Source organism: Cherax quadricarinatus, chromosome 49, assembly GCF_038502225.1.
Source record: "Cherax quadricarinatus isolate ZL_2023a chromosome 49, ASM3850222v1, whole genome shotgun sequence".
In the NCBI taxonomy this organism is placed as follows: domain Eukaryota; kingdom Metazoa; phylum Arthropoda; class Malacostraca; order Decapoda; family Parastacidae; genus Cherax; species Cherax quadricarinatus.
In genome coordinates this window covers 6,929,380-6,947,135 of record NC_091340.1, presented here as the reverse complement: position 1 = coordinate 6,947,135, position 17,756 = coordinate 6,929,380, and the positions used below count along the sequence as shown (strand labels likewise).

At 41.5% G+C, this 17,756-nt stretch overlaps 1 protein-coding gene across 4 annotated transcripts in view; it reads left to right on the top strand.

The window, feature by feature from the left end:
• The window catches only part of LOC128705133 (uncharacterized), a 111,142-nt gene that overhangs the window by 88,119 nt on the left and 5,267 nt on the right, over positions 1 to 17,756 (top strand). For all 4 annotated transcript variants that reach the window (XM_070095163.1, XM_070095165.1, XM_070095164.1 and 1 more), the window contains one exon: positions 171 to 316. In XM_070095163.1, coding sequence (XP_069951264.1) covers positions 171 to 316 — 146 coding nt within the window. The remainder of the gene's footprint in view (positions 1 to 170; positions 317 to 17,756) is intronic.

Sequence of the window (17,756 nt, the reverse complement as noted above, 5' to 3'; positions counted from 1 at the left end):
GTACTTGTAGAAATAGTTATTATTGTGTGGGAATAGTCTACACGAGATGGCACAATATGGACCAGTAGGAAGGCACACAGCTTACAGAATTAGCTCTTATTGGGACAAGGTTACGTTCTGATCAGAGTTGCTTCGCTACTTTATCTTGATACTGTGTTGTTCTCTCACAGCGGTGCCGACGGAGCCGTGTCCTAGTGGGTACCGGAGAGACTTCAATGAAGTCTGTCGCCTCAAGTTCGGCTACGGACCGAACCCGTTCTTCTCATTCACGCCCGAAAACTTTAAGGGCGACATTCAGTTCTACATGGGCTTTCAGGTAAGGTTTTCACAGCTTTGGAGTTTAAGACAGTGAGAGCTTCTTTCTTATTTATTTACCAGTGTCTACCAACCCTGGTTAAAAAAGTATAGGATGAATATTATTTTTTCTAATGGTCTGAAAGAGTGGCTTCGAATCCCCCGACACCTGGTGGTAGTAGCTGAGAATGTTTTTATTCTGGTGCGTGCCTCTCCTAGCTCTTCAAGGAGGTTCCTTGATGCCGATGAAAGGGCACTTCACTCAGGGAATTGGAACTACTCTCTGCCTGGACCCATCAAGGGAAGTTCCATGATGGTGGTCAGGTGCTCTTGATATAAGGAATTTCATTTATCCTCCTCTTGGCGTGGACATGATTGCCTACCATTTTCCACGCACTTTATGACCGCCTGTGGTGTGTTTTTCAAGCCGTAGATAATAGAAGCTTCATAAATCTGTCATACTCATAGCGACTTAGAAATCAAACCTATTTACAGTCGTCCGATTACTGCTTAAAATATAAATTACCAGGAAATTAATTCACCAGTAACTGATTTATTTTAGTTCTTGTAGAGCATTCGCCTATATGTGGGTTGTAAGAGACGAGTGGAAGGTTGTGAAAAAAGACTTGAGAAGGTAGGTGGGCTGCCCGATGTATAAAATACTCCAATTCAGCTTTATTTTCCTTGTGACTTAGTGATATTCAATCTAAGATATTTTTTAAAAGAACATTGTTGTTATTTTTGACTTGTTAGCGGGGAAAAGGGGTTAAATCTAGCAGATAAGATCCAATGTAAACAAATTCTAAAATTCTGTGTTAAAGTTGGTATAAAACAACAGACAAGCTGATGAGTATTGTTGAATCTCTTCGTCTACGTGGAATGCTTCTTCAGTCAATATTTGTACAGAGATGTGTGACGTTTAGGTATGTTTACAGAAAACCCCTTTGTATGCAGAACATTTCGGGCAAACTTAGGCCTTTCTTAAGACTAATAAGGCAATAATTGTATTAATATTGGTAGAATTACCGACAATATGTTACGTAAAAGGACACAAATGCGACTAATGTGACATTTTATTGTGGCAACGTTTCGCTCTCCAGGAGCTTTGTCAAGCTTTGTCGGCTTGACAAAGATCCTGGAGAGCCACAATAAGATGTCACATTAGTCGCATGTGTGGCCTTTTTACTTAACAAGGCAATAGTTGTTTATATATACGGTCTCTGAGTGGTTATGTAAATTATACTTGGCAGGCTTGTTGACCCACTCACTATCAAGGTCAATCACACGGCTTAGAAAATGGATTCCAAGCCACCTGCCACATCTTCATTCAAGACAACATTGACAGTATTTACACAGGGAATTTCTATTAGACATGAGGAGACTCTAAACATGTAGAAATAGAGGCTGGGAAATGGGAAGTAAACAGGTTCGATCCAGGGGAGGGTAGCTCTAGTACCTGTGATCAAATGATCTTCACCAGCTTCAAACCAACTTCCTTAAAGGGCAGAATACTTGTAGAATATCAAGGCCGACCAACGGGGCCACTGTGGTCCCGTAAACGAAGTGTCAAAAGCAGAAACGAGTCTGAAAAGGGCAAGCAAGTGTGATTGCATGTGGCAGACCACTGGAACGTTTCCAGGCAGGGAAGCAAGAGCTTCCAGGCAGGGAAGCAAGGGTTTTCAGACAGGAGAAGGGGTTTCCAGTGGGGCAGTGGTATGGTTCGGTCATCACTGTGGTTGGTCTTATTTGGTAAAGCCCTGAGCTGCTGTTCCTACCATGGCCCGCCAGTCTTCCCAGCGGGTGTGCACGCTACCGGTCTTAGCAACTCGCTCACTGCCGCAAACCCTCGTGCTAACACTAACGAACGATGAACAAACTACGGACATATATTGTAGAACGTGCAAACTACTCTGAATATGCATATAAGTGGCTTTGGCATGCTGCTCTTACCTGTATTTTTTTTGTACCTCTGTATGTATGCTAAAATTTCTAAATTGTTTGTGATATATGTACCAAGTGAATGGGTTACAGTAGTCTTTCGGATTCATGATGACCATTTTTCTATCATTCTTGCTTCCCAGTCTTCATCGCCTCTCTCGACTGGATTTTTTTTTTTTATCCTTCCTTTTTCCCACCATACATGCCATGCCTCCTTCCTTGATATTATATTTGTCACATCTCTTCTTTAAGCTGCTGTAGTTATTACCACGGACCTCAAGACAACATTTTCATGTGCACTCTGGTGGTCAGCAAGCGGGAGCACATGCTTGACATGGTCATGGAAGAAACCAAATTTGCTCGTTGGGAGCGATAATGTCAGAGAATCTTACTTTCAAAGATCATAACTATGTATCTACCATATCTGCTAGGAAAATAATAGGATGGATAACGAGGATTTTCAACATTAGAGAGGCCAAGCCCATGGTGATTCTCTTCAAATCGCTTGTTCTCTCTATGCTGGAATATTGCTATACACTAATGGCCCCTTTCAAAGTAAACGAAATTGCAGACCTGGAGAATATGCAGACAGCTTTCACTGCAAGTATAAATACAATAAAGCACCTAAATTACTGGGAACGGTTTTAGTTCGTTGATCTGTACTCCTTGGAATGCAGGCGAGGAAGAGGCATGATAATATACACTTAGAAAATACTAGAAGAACTAGCCCCAAATCTACATACGGAGATCACTCCCTCTGAAAGCAAAAGACTCGGCAGGTAATGCACCATCCCACCAATGAGAAGCGGGGGCGCCATGAACACCCTCCAGGTATACCACCACTTACACGAGTGTAGTATGAAAACAGGTGCGAAAATAGACCAGCTCCAGTCTTGACATTGCTTGTGTCGAAGTCGTGGATCCAGATGAAGTTGCAAACGTAAAGGATATCACGTTGCCTGGGTCTCCCATGGTCCGCACCAGTCCTTATATTATTCTGTCTAAATCTCTGGGGAATCTACACTTCACACTTCACTTCTTCTATAAAGAACTGTATAATTTTTCATTTACTGCTTTTGAGGTTGCCTCTGCGTTGTCAGTGTCATCCTACAACAGCCAAGACCAGTGATGTTAATGTTATACTTTCCCATTTATACTCCTTGGCATTACACACACTATTATCCCTCTTCAGTTTTGTTTATTCTGCGGAAATGTTGCCTCTGCAGTACGAGTTTGTTATAGCCCTTCTTTCCCCAAAATTAGGTACTTTGTTGGACGTGATTCCTCTAGTTATACATCCATACCTCTTATTAGTTTCATTTGCAAATTGATGGAACGTGTGATACAGATCAACATTAGTGTCCGAATCAATAATAGCTTTTAAACTAGACCGTGTTCAGGACTATTAGTTCAAGACTGTCATGCTAGCACAACACTCTTTGTTAGCTAACCATTGTTTAGCCTCGGTACTATCTGCGGGCAATTTGGTCCTCCATATATATGGATGATTTCAATATCGCTTGTGTTGGCACACATCCAGCAAATATCCACTTTTTAGAATGTAAATGGCTGTACGTCGTGTTTGGTTACATCACTTGGCTTTAAAGTTCTCAAAGTATCCAACTCTCTCATACACTTCGTCATTTTCAGTTTCTTATTCTCCCTGTACGGCAGATCACCAAGTTGTTTTTAATTTCTTGGTTTCCACTTTGATTAAATAATATCACTGAAATTACTTGTAACACTCCTAAAAACTGCCTGTTTTAGCCGAGTGAATTTACTTAATTTTTTGTCGTTTTAACTTGGGGGACCAGTAGGCGAGTTCATCTTTATACGGCCTTGGTTCTGTCTAAATCTGATTATGGGATTAGGTGTATTTATCTGCCTCACTGGCTATTCTTTCCAAACTTGATGTCCATTTGGACGTATTTCTTAAAGATACCTGCTGTTCCTGTTCACCTATCAGTAAAATAGGTACCTGGGTGTTAGTGGACTGGTGTGGGTCGCATCCTGGAACAAAATTGACCTAATTTGCCCGAAATGTTCTGCATAACAAGCGGCTTTCTATAGTGTAGTATGTCATTGATATCAGCTATGGTCTGTATACCTTGTATATGTACTTGTAGAAAAAATATTATTATTATTATTATTATTATTATTATTATCATCATCAATATCGCGTTTGTATATTTGGTTCAAATCCATTCGAAAGCTGATATACAAGTCTCGTGTTCCTTCATTATAAGACCGTCGAGGAATATATTCAATTTTTTTTTTTTGTAAAGTTTACAATGTGTGGTTTACATATTATAAAATATGCAGTACAAAGATAGCACTAGCATGCCTAAGCAGTTCGGACAGACTAATTCGTTGTCTTGTATTATCTTACTCGCTTATATGATCTTAATCGTTCTGCGATCTATAGAATAATCACTGACATTAGTCAAACTAACATTCTGAATGGCCTTTTTTGTTGTACTGTACCTCTTTAATCTCCTCTTTCAGACCCTAATTGCTAATCTCTTTCCTCTCAGTATTTTCCGTTAATCCAGTTCATTCGTTTTCCATTCCGCCTTGAAAGGTAACAATATTGTCCCTCCTTCCTTTTCTAAAGTGTCTTATCTCTGACGTGGACGAATGCTCCCTCTTCCTTGAACATTTTAAGTTTCACTCGCATGGTACTGTCGTCCACATTGATGACTTTTAACTCCTCTGATGGTGTAGGATATACTGTACTTTTTCTGGATTGTGATACGTTATTTTCACGGAAGTTGTATCCACTTCCTGTGGATATTATTAACATTGATTCTCGTTCCATATCTTCCTTCGTTGTAATCTTGACTCTTAAATCTGATTCGTAACTCAACGCCTTCAGTGTTGCTGGTGTCGCCTCTTCAAAAAGTATAGAGATAGTCTTATTGTTGGGTCTCTGGTCATTTTAGCGTCCAGGACTATGAACTTAGACTCTTCTGCACATTCTGTAGGTTAGAACCTATCAGCATTCATCAGGCGGCTGTCCTTTTCAAACTTTCTAAAGTTTTGTAAGTCTTAGAGCATTCGGAATCAATGATAGCGACGTTAGTTCGGGTTAGAGAAAATTATTGCTGATCATACCACAGTCTGATTCTAGGTAGACTTGTCTCTCATTGCCTTCGCTTTTAGAAACTGTTCTTGGATATCTGCATATTGGCCACACAAGACTCTATCAAGCGGAGACGTTACTGTGAACCCTGTCAGACTTTGATGGCTTAGTTTAATGTATCTATTTTTCACCCTATATCCATCCTGTGGGCGGTAGTCTAAATATTGGAGGCACATAATGAGTCCAGGGATTTGACAGCAAAGTTTTGGTAGCTAATTTACAATGGTAATGAACTATTAAGTTTATTTAGGCAGAGGTACACAAAGGCCCGGTGGTCTGGTGGCTAAAGCTCCTGCTTCACACACACGGAGAGCCCGGGTTCGATTCCCGGCGGGTGGAAAAATTTCGACACGTTTCCTTACACCTGTTGTCCTGTTCACCTAGCAGCAAATAGGTACCTGGGTGTTAGTCGACTGGTGTGGGTCGCATCCTGGGGGACAAGATTAAGGACCCCAATGGAAATAAGTTAGACAGTCCTCGATGACGCACTGACTTTCTTGGGTTATCCTGGGTGGCTAACCCTCCGGGGTTAAAAATCCGAACGAAATCTTATCTTATCATACATAGTGTAAATTACACTTTCCTCCAATGAACACTTCTGACTAAAACTGAGTTTAACGTGCAATTTATGTTAGCTCATAACTTCACATCCTTTTGGCAATAAGTTTTCTGTCTTGCTGTGCTTTAATATGAGAACATCGACAGGAATGGGGCACTTAGAGACGAACCTATCGGGTGTATATCAGGCGCACAACTCTCCCTTGGCCGCCTCCGACACTCCTTCGGGAGTCACTGCCGGGTCACCACATGGAGAAGATCGGGGCAGAGCCCGTCCTGGCAAACCTACGTGAACCTGAACCTGAACCCCTGGTACCTGTTCTTAGGTGAATCTGTCCCCGCCTCCACTCGTTTGTGTAGCTTATGGGCGTGCCGCTGTAGACCCAGATTTTTAACAAATAAAAAAATCACAATACCTTGACTGGAACAATACACAAATAGCCCACATATAGAAGACAAACTTATGACGACGTTTCGGTCCGTTAACTAGTTAATGGTACATATCGAATCGAAACGTAAGTTTTTCTGTGGGGGATATTTGTATCCATTTTTAACGGTTTTCTCTTCGCTTTACGCCTTTCAGACCGTCATTATATATATATATATATATATATATATATATATATATATATATATATATATATATATATATATATATACACACACACACCTAAAGAGGGTTTCGGGGGTCAACGCCCCCGCGGCCCGGTCTGTGACCAGGCCTCATAGTGGATCAGGGCCTGATCAATCAGGCTGTTGCTGTAGGCCGCACGCAACTCGTACGAACCACAGCCCGGCTGGTCAGGTACTGACTTTAGGTGCCTGTCCAGCACCTTCTTGAAGACAGTCAGGGGTCTGTTGGTAATCCCCCTTATGTATGCTGGGAGGCAGTTGAACAGTCTTGGGCCCCTGACACTTATTGTATTGTCTCTTAACGTGCTAGTGACACCCCTGCTTTTCATTGGGGGGATGTTGCATCGTCTGCCAAGTCTTTTGCTTTCGTAGTGAGTGATTTTCGTGTGCAAGTTCGGTACTAGTCCCTCTAGGATTTTCCAGGTGTATATAATCATGTATCTCTCCCTCCTGCATTCCAGGGAATACAGGTTTAGGAACCTCAAGCGCTCCCAGTAATTGAGGTGTTTTATCTCCGTTATGCGCGCCGTGAAGGTTCTCTGTACATTTTCTAGGTCAGCAATTTCACCTGCCTTGAAAGGTGCTGTTAGTGTGCAGCAATATTCCAGCCTAGATAGAACAAAGTGACCTGAAGAGTGTCATCATGGGCTTGGCCTCCCTAGTTTTGAAGGTTCTCATTATCCATCCTGTCATTTTTCTAGCAGATGCGATTGATACAATGTTATATATATATATATATATATATATATATATATATATATATATATATATATATATATATATATATATATATATATATATATAAGGTGAATACAGGAAAGAGTAAGGTTATGAGGATAACAAAAAGATTAGGTGATGAAAGATTGAATATCAGATTGGAGGGAGAGAGTGTGGAGGAGGTGAATGTATTCAGATATTTGGGAGTGGACGTGTCAGCGGATGGGTCTATGAAAGATGAGGTGAATCATAGAATTGATGAGGGAAAAAGAGTGAGTGGTGCACCTAGGAGTCTGTGGAGACAAAGAACTTTGTCCTTGGAGGCAAAGAGGGGAATGTATGAGAGTATAGTTTTACCAACGCTCTTATATGGGTGTGAAGCATGGGTGATGAATGTTGCAGCGAGGAGAAGGCTGGAGGCAGTGGAGATGTCATGTCTGAGGGCAATGTGTGGTGTGAATATAATGCAGAGAATTCGTACTTTGGAAGTTAGGAGGAGGTGCGGGATTACCAAAACTGTTGTCCAGAGGGCTGAGGAAGGGTTGTTGAGGTGGTTTGGACATGTAGGGAGAATGGAGCGAAACAGAGTGACTTCAAGAGTGTATCAGTCTGTAGTGGAAGGAAGGCAGGGTAGGGGTCGGCCTAGGAAAGGTTGGAGGGAGGGGGTAAAGGAGGTTTTGTGTGCGAGGGGCTTGGACTTCCAGCAGGCGTGCGTGAGCGTGTTTGATAGGAGTGAATGGAGACAAATGGTTTTTAATACTTGACGTGCTGTTGGAGTGTGAGCAAAGTAACATTTATGAAGGGGTTCAGGGAAACCGGCAGGCCGGACTTGAGTCCTGGAGATGGGAAGTACAGTGCCTGCACTCTGAAGGAGGGGTGTTAATGTTGCAGTTTAAAAACTGTAGTGTAAAGCACCCTTCTGGCAAGACAGTGATGGAGTGAATGATGGTGAAAGTTTTTCTTTTTCGGGCCACCCTGCCTTGGTGGGAATCGGCCAGTGTGATAATAAAATAAAAAAAATTATATATATATATATATATATATATATATATATATATATATATTATATATATATATATATAATATAATATAATATGAAATTGGTGCTTGTAGAGACCTCTGGGAACTTTGACATTGGCTTAACAAAATTTTTGATTGCTGTTGACAGTGTCAAACTTGGTATAATGGTATTTATGTTGCGTGTTTTATGTTCGTTGTTTTTATTGTATAATATTATCCCTGTTTTTATTGTGTTGTATAAGAGTGTCAGCGCTCCGTCACTCGGTCAAAATATTCCGTTACTCTTTAAGTTGGGGAAAATGGTATAAAATATCGACATGATGAAAAAAATACACAAATGCAGTATAGTGCGATCTTTTATTGACTATATTTCGCCCACACGATAGGCTTGATCAAGTAGTCAAACAGATCTACCTGAGCATGCAGGTACAGGTAGGTTCACCCAAAATCCTGGCCCGGGTCTCCTACATGTGGTGATCCGGCCTCGACCTGACCGTAGTGTAGGGAGCATAGTGATGTGAAGAGTGATGACAGGTGGAGGAATTTGAGGACCTATACCTAGAGGGGGTTTCGGGGGGTCAATGCCCCCGTGGCTTGGTCTGTGACCAACCTCGTGATGGATCAGGGCTTGATCAACCAGGCTGTTATCCACAATTCCGAAGGCGTGAGGGCACTTTTGCCTCCAGAAGTGTAATTATATCATAACTAAGCGCTAAGCCCACAAGGAAGTATAATTATCATTGATAATTTACACACTAGTCATTTGCATAACCACCTATTTTTTTTCATTTCTTTTTACCAAGCACCCACTGTGTGATATTTATTCTTATCATTTTTCAACTCTTCCTTCATTACTTACCGTCTTGGTTCCACCTTCATAGTTTGGAACATATTCGATCATGCTGCTTTTTTTAGTGTGCATTTAGGTTTTTATTTTGCTTTGCCCTCAGGGCTATATATAGCCTTACTTGGCTTAGCAAGTAAGTGCAGAGGTAACACCAGAAACCGCAGCAGCAACAACAGCTGTAGTGGTTAGTAGGCACTAGTAAAGGTGAAAGGTGAGGTGGTGTTTACTAAACCCACCCTCCATACTGACGAACAGGTAGGCCTTTCTATTGTGTGTGTGTACTCACCTAGTTGAGGTTGCGGGGGTCGAGTCCGAGCTCCTGGCCCCGCCTCTTCACTGATCGCTACTAGGTCACTCCCTGAGCCGTGAGCTTTATCATACCTCTGCTTAAAGCTATGTATGGATCCTGCCTCCACTACATCGCTTCCCAAACTATTCCACTTACTGACTACTCTGTGGCTGAAGAAATACTTCCTAACATCCCTGTGATTCATCTGTGTCTTCAACTTCCAACTGTGTCCCCTTGTTACTGTGTCCAATCTCTGGAACATCCTGTCTTTGTTCACCTTGTCAATTCCTCTCAGTATTTTGTATATCGTTATCATGTCCCCCCTATCTCTCCTGTCCTCCAGTGTCATCAGGTTGATTTCCCTTAACCTCACCTCGTAGGACATACCTCTTAGCTCTGGAACTAGTCTTGTTGCAAACCTTTGCACTTTCTCTAGTTTCTTCACGTGCTTGGCTAGGTGTGGGTTCCAAACTGGTGCCGCATACTCCAATATGGGCAAAACGTACACGGTGTACAGGGTCCTGAATGATTCCTTATTAAGATGTCGGAATGCTGTTCTGAGGTTTGCTAGGCGCCCATATGCTGCAGCAGTTATTTGGTTGATGTGCGCTTCAGGAGATGTGCCTGGTGTTATACTCACCCCAAGATCTTTTTCCTTGAGTGAGGTTTGTAGTCTCTGGCCCCCTAGACTGTACTCCGTCTGCAGTCTTCTTTGCCCTTCCCCAATCTTCATGACTTTGCACTTGGTGGGATTGAACTCCAGGAGCCAATTGCTGGACCAGGTCTGCAGCCTGTCCAGATCCCTTTGTAGTTCTGCCTGGTCTTCGATCGAGTGAATTCTTCTCATCAACTTCACGTCATCTGCAAACAGGGACACCTGTGTGTGTGTGTGTGTGTGTGTGTGTGTGTGTACTCACCTATTTGTGATTGCAGGGGTCGAGTCACAGCTCCTGGCCCCGCCTCTTCGCTGACTGCTACTAGGTCCTCTCTCTCCCTGCCCCATGAGCTCTATCATACCTCGCCTTAAAACTATGTATGGTTCTTGCCTCCACCACATCACTTTCTAGGCTATTCCATGGCCTGACTACTCTATGACTGAAGAAATACTTCCTAACATCCCTTTGATTCATCTGAGTCTTCAACTTCCAATTGTGACCTCTTGTGTCTGTGTCCCATCTCCGAACATCCCGTCTTTGTCCACCTCGTCTATTCTGCGCAGTATTTTATATGTCGTTATCGTGTCTCCCCTGACCCTCCTGGCCTCCAGTGTCGTCAGGCCGATTTCCCTCAACCTTTCTTCATAGGACAATCCCCGTAGCTCTGGGACTAGTCTTGTTGGAAACCTTTGCACTTTCTCTAATTTCTTGACGTGCTTGACTAGGTGTGGATTCCAAACTGGTGCTGCATACTCCAGTATGGGCCTGACGTAGATGGTATACAGAGTCTTAAACGAATCCTTACTGAGGTATCGGAACGCTATCCGTAGGTTTGCCAGGCGCCCGTATGCTGCAGCAGTTATCTGATTGATGTGCGCCTCAGGAGATATGCTCGGTGTTATACTCACCCCCAGATCTTTTTCCTCGAGTGAGGTTTGCAGTCTTTGGCCATCTAAACTATATTGTGTCTGCGGTCTTCTTTGCCCTTCCCCAATCTTCATGACTTTGCATTTGGCAGGGTTAAATTCAAGGAGCCAGTTGCTGGACCAGGCTTGTAGCCTGTCTAGGTCTCTTTGTAGTCCTGCCTGATCCTCGTCCGATTTGATTCTTCTCATTAACTTCACATCGTCTGCAAACAAGGACACTTCTGAGTCTATCCCTTCCGTTATGTCGTTCACGTATACCAAGAACAGCACAGGTCCTAGGACTGACCCCTGTGGAACCCCGCTTGTCACAGGCGCCCACTCTGACACCTCGTCGTGTGTGTGTGTGTGTGTGTGTGTGTGTGTGTGTGTGTGTGTGTGTGTAATTGCCTGTATGTTATTGCAATGGTCAATTCACAGCCCCAGGCCCTGCCTCTTGTCTCTCTCTTTCTCTCTCTCTGTATTGTGCTTTTTGTTCTTTGTGTCTGTTGATTGTAGATGTGAGCATTTTTATTTTACAAGTGACCAAGCTTAAAAGGGGCAGTTAGTGCACAGGCTAGAATATTATTGTACACTAACGGCCCGTTTCAAGGCAGGCAAAATTGCAGATCTGGAGAATGTACAGAGAACTCTCGCGACATGTATGATTAAACACCTAAATTATTGGGAACGGTTAAGTCCCTTGATTTGTACTCCCTGGAATGCAGGCAAGAAAGGTACATGATAATATACACTTGGAAAATCCTAGAGGGACTAGTCCTAAATCTGCACACAAAAATCACTCCCTATGAAAGCAAAAGACTCAGCAGGCAGTGCAACATCCCCCCACTGAAAACCAGGGGTGCCAGAGTATGCTAAGAAACAGCACAATGTGTCAAGGGCCCATGACTGTTCAGCTGTCTCCCAGAACACATAAGAGGGATTACCAATAGACTCCCTGGCTGTCTTCAAGGAGCTGGACAGGTACCTAAAGTCAGTACCTGACCAGCTGGGCTGTGGCTCGTATGTCGGTTTGCATGCTGCCAGCAGTAACAGCCTGGTTGATCAGACCCTGATCCACCACAAGGCCTGGTCATGGGGCACTGATTCCTGAAACACCCTCAAGGTATACTCCAGGTAAGCTTCCACGACCCACCAGCTGCACACAGTTGTCAGATAACCAGAGCTACAAAATGTGAATAACATTATTGGGCCATAGGCCTACATTTATGTGAAAAGTGAACACAATTTTTCTTTGATCATAATGACAATTGTTTTAATTGATGAAGCTCTAAACCCAGAGGTCACATAGCACCTGGGGAAGGGGAGATGTTATTTTCAATCCAAGGACGAGAAGGATAAGTCCAGTTCTTGGATTCAGTCCCTCCCTTAAGGAGTCAATAAAATGTATGCAATTTTCACTTTTGCTTGCAGCACTGTATGACCCCTTGTGGGTTTAGTGCTTAGTTATGATTATAATAATAATTCACTTTCACTTATTCAGGTTGATTTGCTAAACGTGTAAGGAAAACACACAGTTGAATCTTATTACCCAAGATGTACAGTTGAGAATCCTTTATCTCAAATCCTTGGGACTGGAAGTGGTTTCCAATTTCAGATTTTGGAATATTTATATATTTACATCTATAAAATGGGACAGCTTGGGGACGGGACTGAAGTCTAAACATGGTACTGTACTGTACAGGTACTGTTCCAAGAAAAAAAAATTAACACGGCTTGCAAAAAGAAGGTAAATGCAGGCCCAGACAATGCTGTTAGATTTTCATCAGCAACAATCTGAGCAAACACTTCGATGAATTTCTCTGCTGCTTTGTGATTGGCAGATGTTTTATCACCAGTAATCTTTATACATTTAATGCTGTGCCTTTTTTTTTTTTTCTCATTTCACAATCAGCATTCCATTATGTGACACATGCTCACACTGATGCTGATGAATCCACTGCAAGATCAAGCTCTTCATTTTTTTCCTATATGCAGTGTTTTTCTATTTTTCATTAACTTTAGTTCATCACTTTCTGCAGAGAACAATTTGTCCTTTTGTTTCTTTGTGGTAGACAGTGATTGTTCCAGTGCCAAACTCCTCAGTCAGATGCTTCACACTTAACCACAACAACTTGGCTTTCTGTATATAGATAAACATAAATGCTTCCTCTTTTTCTTTGCACTATTACCCATAGGCCTTTTTTGACATTTTCAACAATATCATCACACCACAGAGCACAAAACATCTGGTAAATGGAAAGTAACTGCTGCTGACAACAAACTGGTGCTAGTACAAATATGAAGCTCATCTGTCTCTGCTCAACAGTTTGGAGAATTGAGCCTCTACTACATTTTGTGCTGAATGATTCATTTGTGGCACATCATGTCAACACTAAAATCTTTTGGATTTTGGAGATTTTCGGATTTTGGAATTTCAGATAAATAATTCTGTATTGTATTTAAAATGAAACAAGAAGAGTACTTCTACTTACACTTAGGTCACACTACACATACATGTACACGTTTATTTATACACACTCATCTGAGTTTTCTTTGATTTTATCTTAATAGTTCTTGGTCTTATTACTTTTCCTTTTATATCCATGGGGAAGTGGAATAAGAATCTTTCCTCCGTAAGCCATGCGTGTTGTAAAAGTCAACTAAAATGCCGGGAACAATGGGCTAGTAACCCCTTTTCCTGTAAAGATTACTAAAAAGAATAAGAAGAAGAAAATTGTCAAAGTGGGAAGTCTGAATGTGCGTGGATGTTGTGCAAATGATAAGAAAGAGATGATTGTGGATGTTATGAATAGAAGAAACTGGATGTCCTGGCTTTAAGTGAAACAAAGCTGAAGGGGGTGGGAGAGTTTCAATGGAGAGGAATAAATGGGATTAGGTCAGGGGTTTCAAATAGAGTTAGAGCTAAAGAAGGAGTAGCAATAATGTTGAAGGATAAGCTATGGCAGGAAAAGAGGGACTACAAATGTATTAATTCAAGGATTATGTCGAGTAAAATAAAGATTGGATGTGAAAAGTGGGTTATAGTAAGCGTGTATGCACCTGGAGAAGAGAGAAGTGTAGAGGAGAGAGAGATTTTGGGAAATGTTGAGTGAATGCATGGGGAGTTTTGAATCAAGTGTGAGAGTAATGATGGTTGGGGATTTCAATGCTAAAGTGGGTAAAAATGTTATGGAAGGAGTAGTAGGTAAATTTGGGGTGCCAGGGGTAAATGTAAATGGGGAGCCTTTAATTGAGCTATGTGTATTTGGTAATAAGTAATACATATTTATGAAAAAAGATAAATAAATATTATGGGGTAATAAAGAGTTATAATGACATAATTTTTAAAGGGGTGGATAAGCCAGCGGAAGGCCTCGGTTGACCAAAATCCAAAGGCGGGTCATCATCTGAAAGACCCGCGTCAGGATGACGAACCTTACCTAACCTAACCTAACCTACAAGGTATGATGTAGCACGTAATGAAAGTAGTTTGTTAGATTATGTATTGGTGGATAAAAGGTTGATGGGTAGGCTCCAGGATGTACATGTTTATAGAGGGGCAACTGATATATCGGATCATTATTTAGTTGTAGCTACAGTTAGAGTAAGAGGTAGATGGGGAAAGAGGAAGGTGGGAACAAGTAAGAGGGAGGTGAAAGTGTATAAACTAAGGGAGGAGGAAGTTCGGGTGAGATATAAGCGACTATTGGCAGAAAGGTGGGCTAGTGCAAAGATGAGTAGGGGGGGGGGGGGTTTGAAGAGGGTTGGAATAGTTTTAAAAATGCAGTATTAGAATGTGGGGCAGAAGCTTGTGGTTATAGGAGGGTGGGGGCAGGAGGAAAGAGGAGTGATTGGTGGAATGATGAAGTAAAGGGTGTGATAAAAAGAGAAAAAGGTAGCTTATGAGAGGTTTTTACAAAGCAGAAGTGTTATAAGAAGAGCAGAGTATATGGAGAGTAAAAGAAAGGTGAAGAGAGTGGTGAGAGAGTGCAAAAGGAGAGCAGATGATAGAGTGGGAGAGGCACTGTCAAGAAATTTTAATGAAAATAAGAAAAAATTTTGGAGCGAGTTAAACAAGTTAAGAAAGCCTAGGGAAAGTATGGATTTGTCAGTTAAAAACAGAGTAGGGGAGTTAGTAGATGGGGAGAGGGAGGTATTAGGTAAATGTTGAGGAAGAAAGGGAGGCGGTAATTTCATGCACTGACCAGGGAGGTATACCATCTTTTAGGAGTGAAGAAGAGCAGAATGTAAGTGTGTTGGAGGTACGTGAGGCATTACGTAGAATGAAAGGGGGTAAAGCAGCTGGAACTGATGGGATCATGACAAAAATATTAAAAGTAGGGGGGATAGTGTTGGAGTGGTTGGTACTTTTGTTTAATAAATGTATGAAAGAGGGGAAGGTACCTAGGGATTGGCAGAGAGCATGTATAATCCCTTTATATAAAGGGAAAGGGGACAAAAGAGATTGTAAAAATTATAGAGGAATAAGTTTACTGAGTATACCAGGAAAAGTATACGGTAGGGTTATAATTGAAAGAATTAGAGGTAAGACAGAATGTAGGATTGCGGATGAGCAGGGAGGCTTCAGAGTGGGTAGGGGATGTGTAGATCAAGTGTTTACATTGAAGCATATATGTGAACAGTATTTAGATAAAGGTAGGGAAGTTTTTATTGCATTTATAGATTTAGAAAAGGCATATGATAGAGTGGATAGAGGAGCAATGTGGCAGATGTTGCAAGTATATGGAATAGGTGGTAAGTTACTAAATGCTGTAAAGAGTTTTCATGAGGATAGTGAGGCTCAGGTTAGGGTGTGTAGAAGAGAGGGAGAATACTTCCCAGTAAAAGTAGGTCTTAGACAGGGATGTGTAATGTCACCATGGTAGTTTAATATATTTATAGATGGGGTTGTAAAAGAAGTAAATGCTAGGGTGTTCGGGAGTGGGGTGGGATTAAATTATGGGGAATCAAATTCAAAATGGGAATTGACAGTTACTTTTTGCTGATGATACTGTGCTTATGGGAGATTCTAAAGAAAAATTGCAAAGGTTAGTAGATGAGTTTGGGAATGTGTGTAAAGGTAGAAAGTTGAAAGTGAACATAGAAAAGAGTAAAGGTGATGAGGGTATCAAATGATTTAGATAAAGAAAAATTGGATATCAAATTGGGGAGGAGGAGTATGGAAGAAGTGAATGTTTTCAGATACTTGGGAGTTGACGTGTCGGCGGATGGATTTATGAAGGATGAAGTTAATCATAGAATTGATGAGGGGAAAAAAAGGCGAGTGGTGCATTGAGGTATATGTGGAGCCAAAAAACGCTATCTATGGAGGCAAAGAAGGGAATGTATGAAAGTATAGTAGTACCAACACTCTTATATGGATGTGAAGCTTGGGTGGTAAATGCAGCAGCGAGGAGACGGTTGGAGGCAGTGGAGATGTCCTGTCTAAGGGCAATGTGTGTAAATATTATGCAGAAAATTCGGAGTGTGGAAATTAGAAGAAGGTGTGGAGTTAATAAAAGCATTAGTCAGAGGGCAGAAGAGGGGTTGGTGAGGTGGTTTGGTCATTTAGAGAGAATGGATCAAAGTAGAATGACATGGAAAGCATATAAATCTATAGGGGAAGGAAGGAGGGGTAGGGGTCATCCTCGAAAGGGTTGGAGAGAGGGGGTAAAGGAGGTTTTGTGGGCGAGGGGCTTGGACTTCCAGCAAGCGTGCGTGAGCATGTTAGATACAAGTGAATGGAGACGAATGATACTTGGGACCTGACGATCTGTTGGAGTGTGAGCAGGGTAATATTTAGTGAAGGGATTCAGGGAAACCGGTTATTTTCATATAGTCGGACTTGAGTCCTGGAAATGGGAAGTACAATGCCTGCACTTTAAAGGAGGGGTTTGGGATATTGGCAGTTTGGAGGGATATGTTGTGTATCTATACGTATATGCTTCTAAACTGTTGTATTCTGAGCGCCTCTGCGAAAACAGTGATAATGTGTGAGTGTGGTGAAAGTGTTGAAAGATGATGAAAGCATTTTGTTTTTGGGGATTTTTTCTTTTTTGGGTCACCCTGCCTCGGTGGGAGACGGCTGACTTGTTGGGGGGGAAAAAAAAAAAAAAGTAGGAGAGAGACTGTAATTTACCAAGTATACAATGAACGAAAAAATCTTTGTCAGCATGCTAGTTTACATTCCAGATGACTAGGAATAATCTCTTGCATGAGTCATGCTGAACAAGCAAGGTACCTGGCTCGTGAGCCATAGCTGGATCTGAAATGTACCATGCTATCTATATTATACTTATTTCCTCTTAACTACAAATCTTCTTGCAGGTGAATAATGGATGGTAAAGGTGGTAAGAAGGCATAAATACTATGCATACTATGGTCTTTTCAAATATTATATTTGAGGTGTAATATTTTGAATGTAACCTTTAGACTTGTAGAACATAGGGACATTAAATAAAAGTAAATATATTTGGCAGAATTAAAATTATTCATAGTGAATTGAGATTGAAAGATGTTTAGTCAGTCCTTCAAAAGAAATTTTAGTGAAATTACTAAAATTGATATGCTATTACAATATTAACAAAGTTAAAACTAGTGGGAAGTACATATTTTAATACTGAAACATCTCTGCTTGTAGACTAGGAAGAAAATTCCCAGATATCTGTAAGTTTTCAAGGCCATTATTATTGTTGATATTATTGAGGAAGCAATAAATCTATTGGGGCATCAAATGTCTGGGAAACTGAAGGTAATC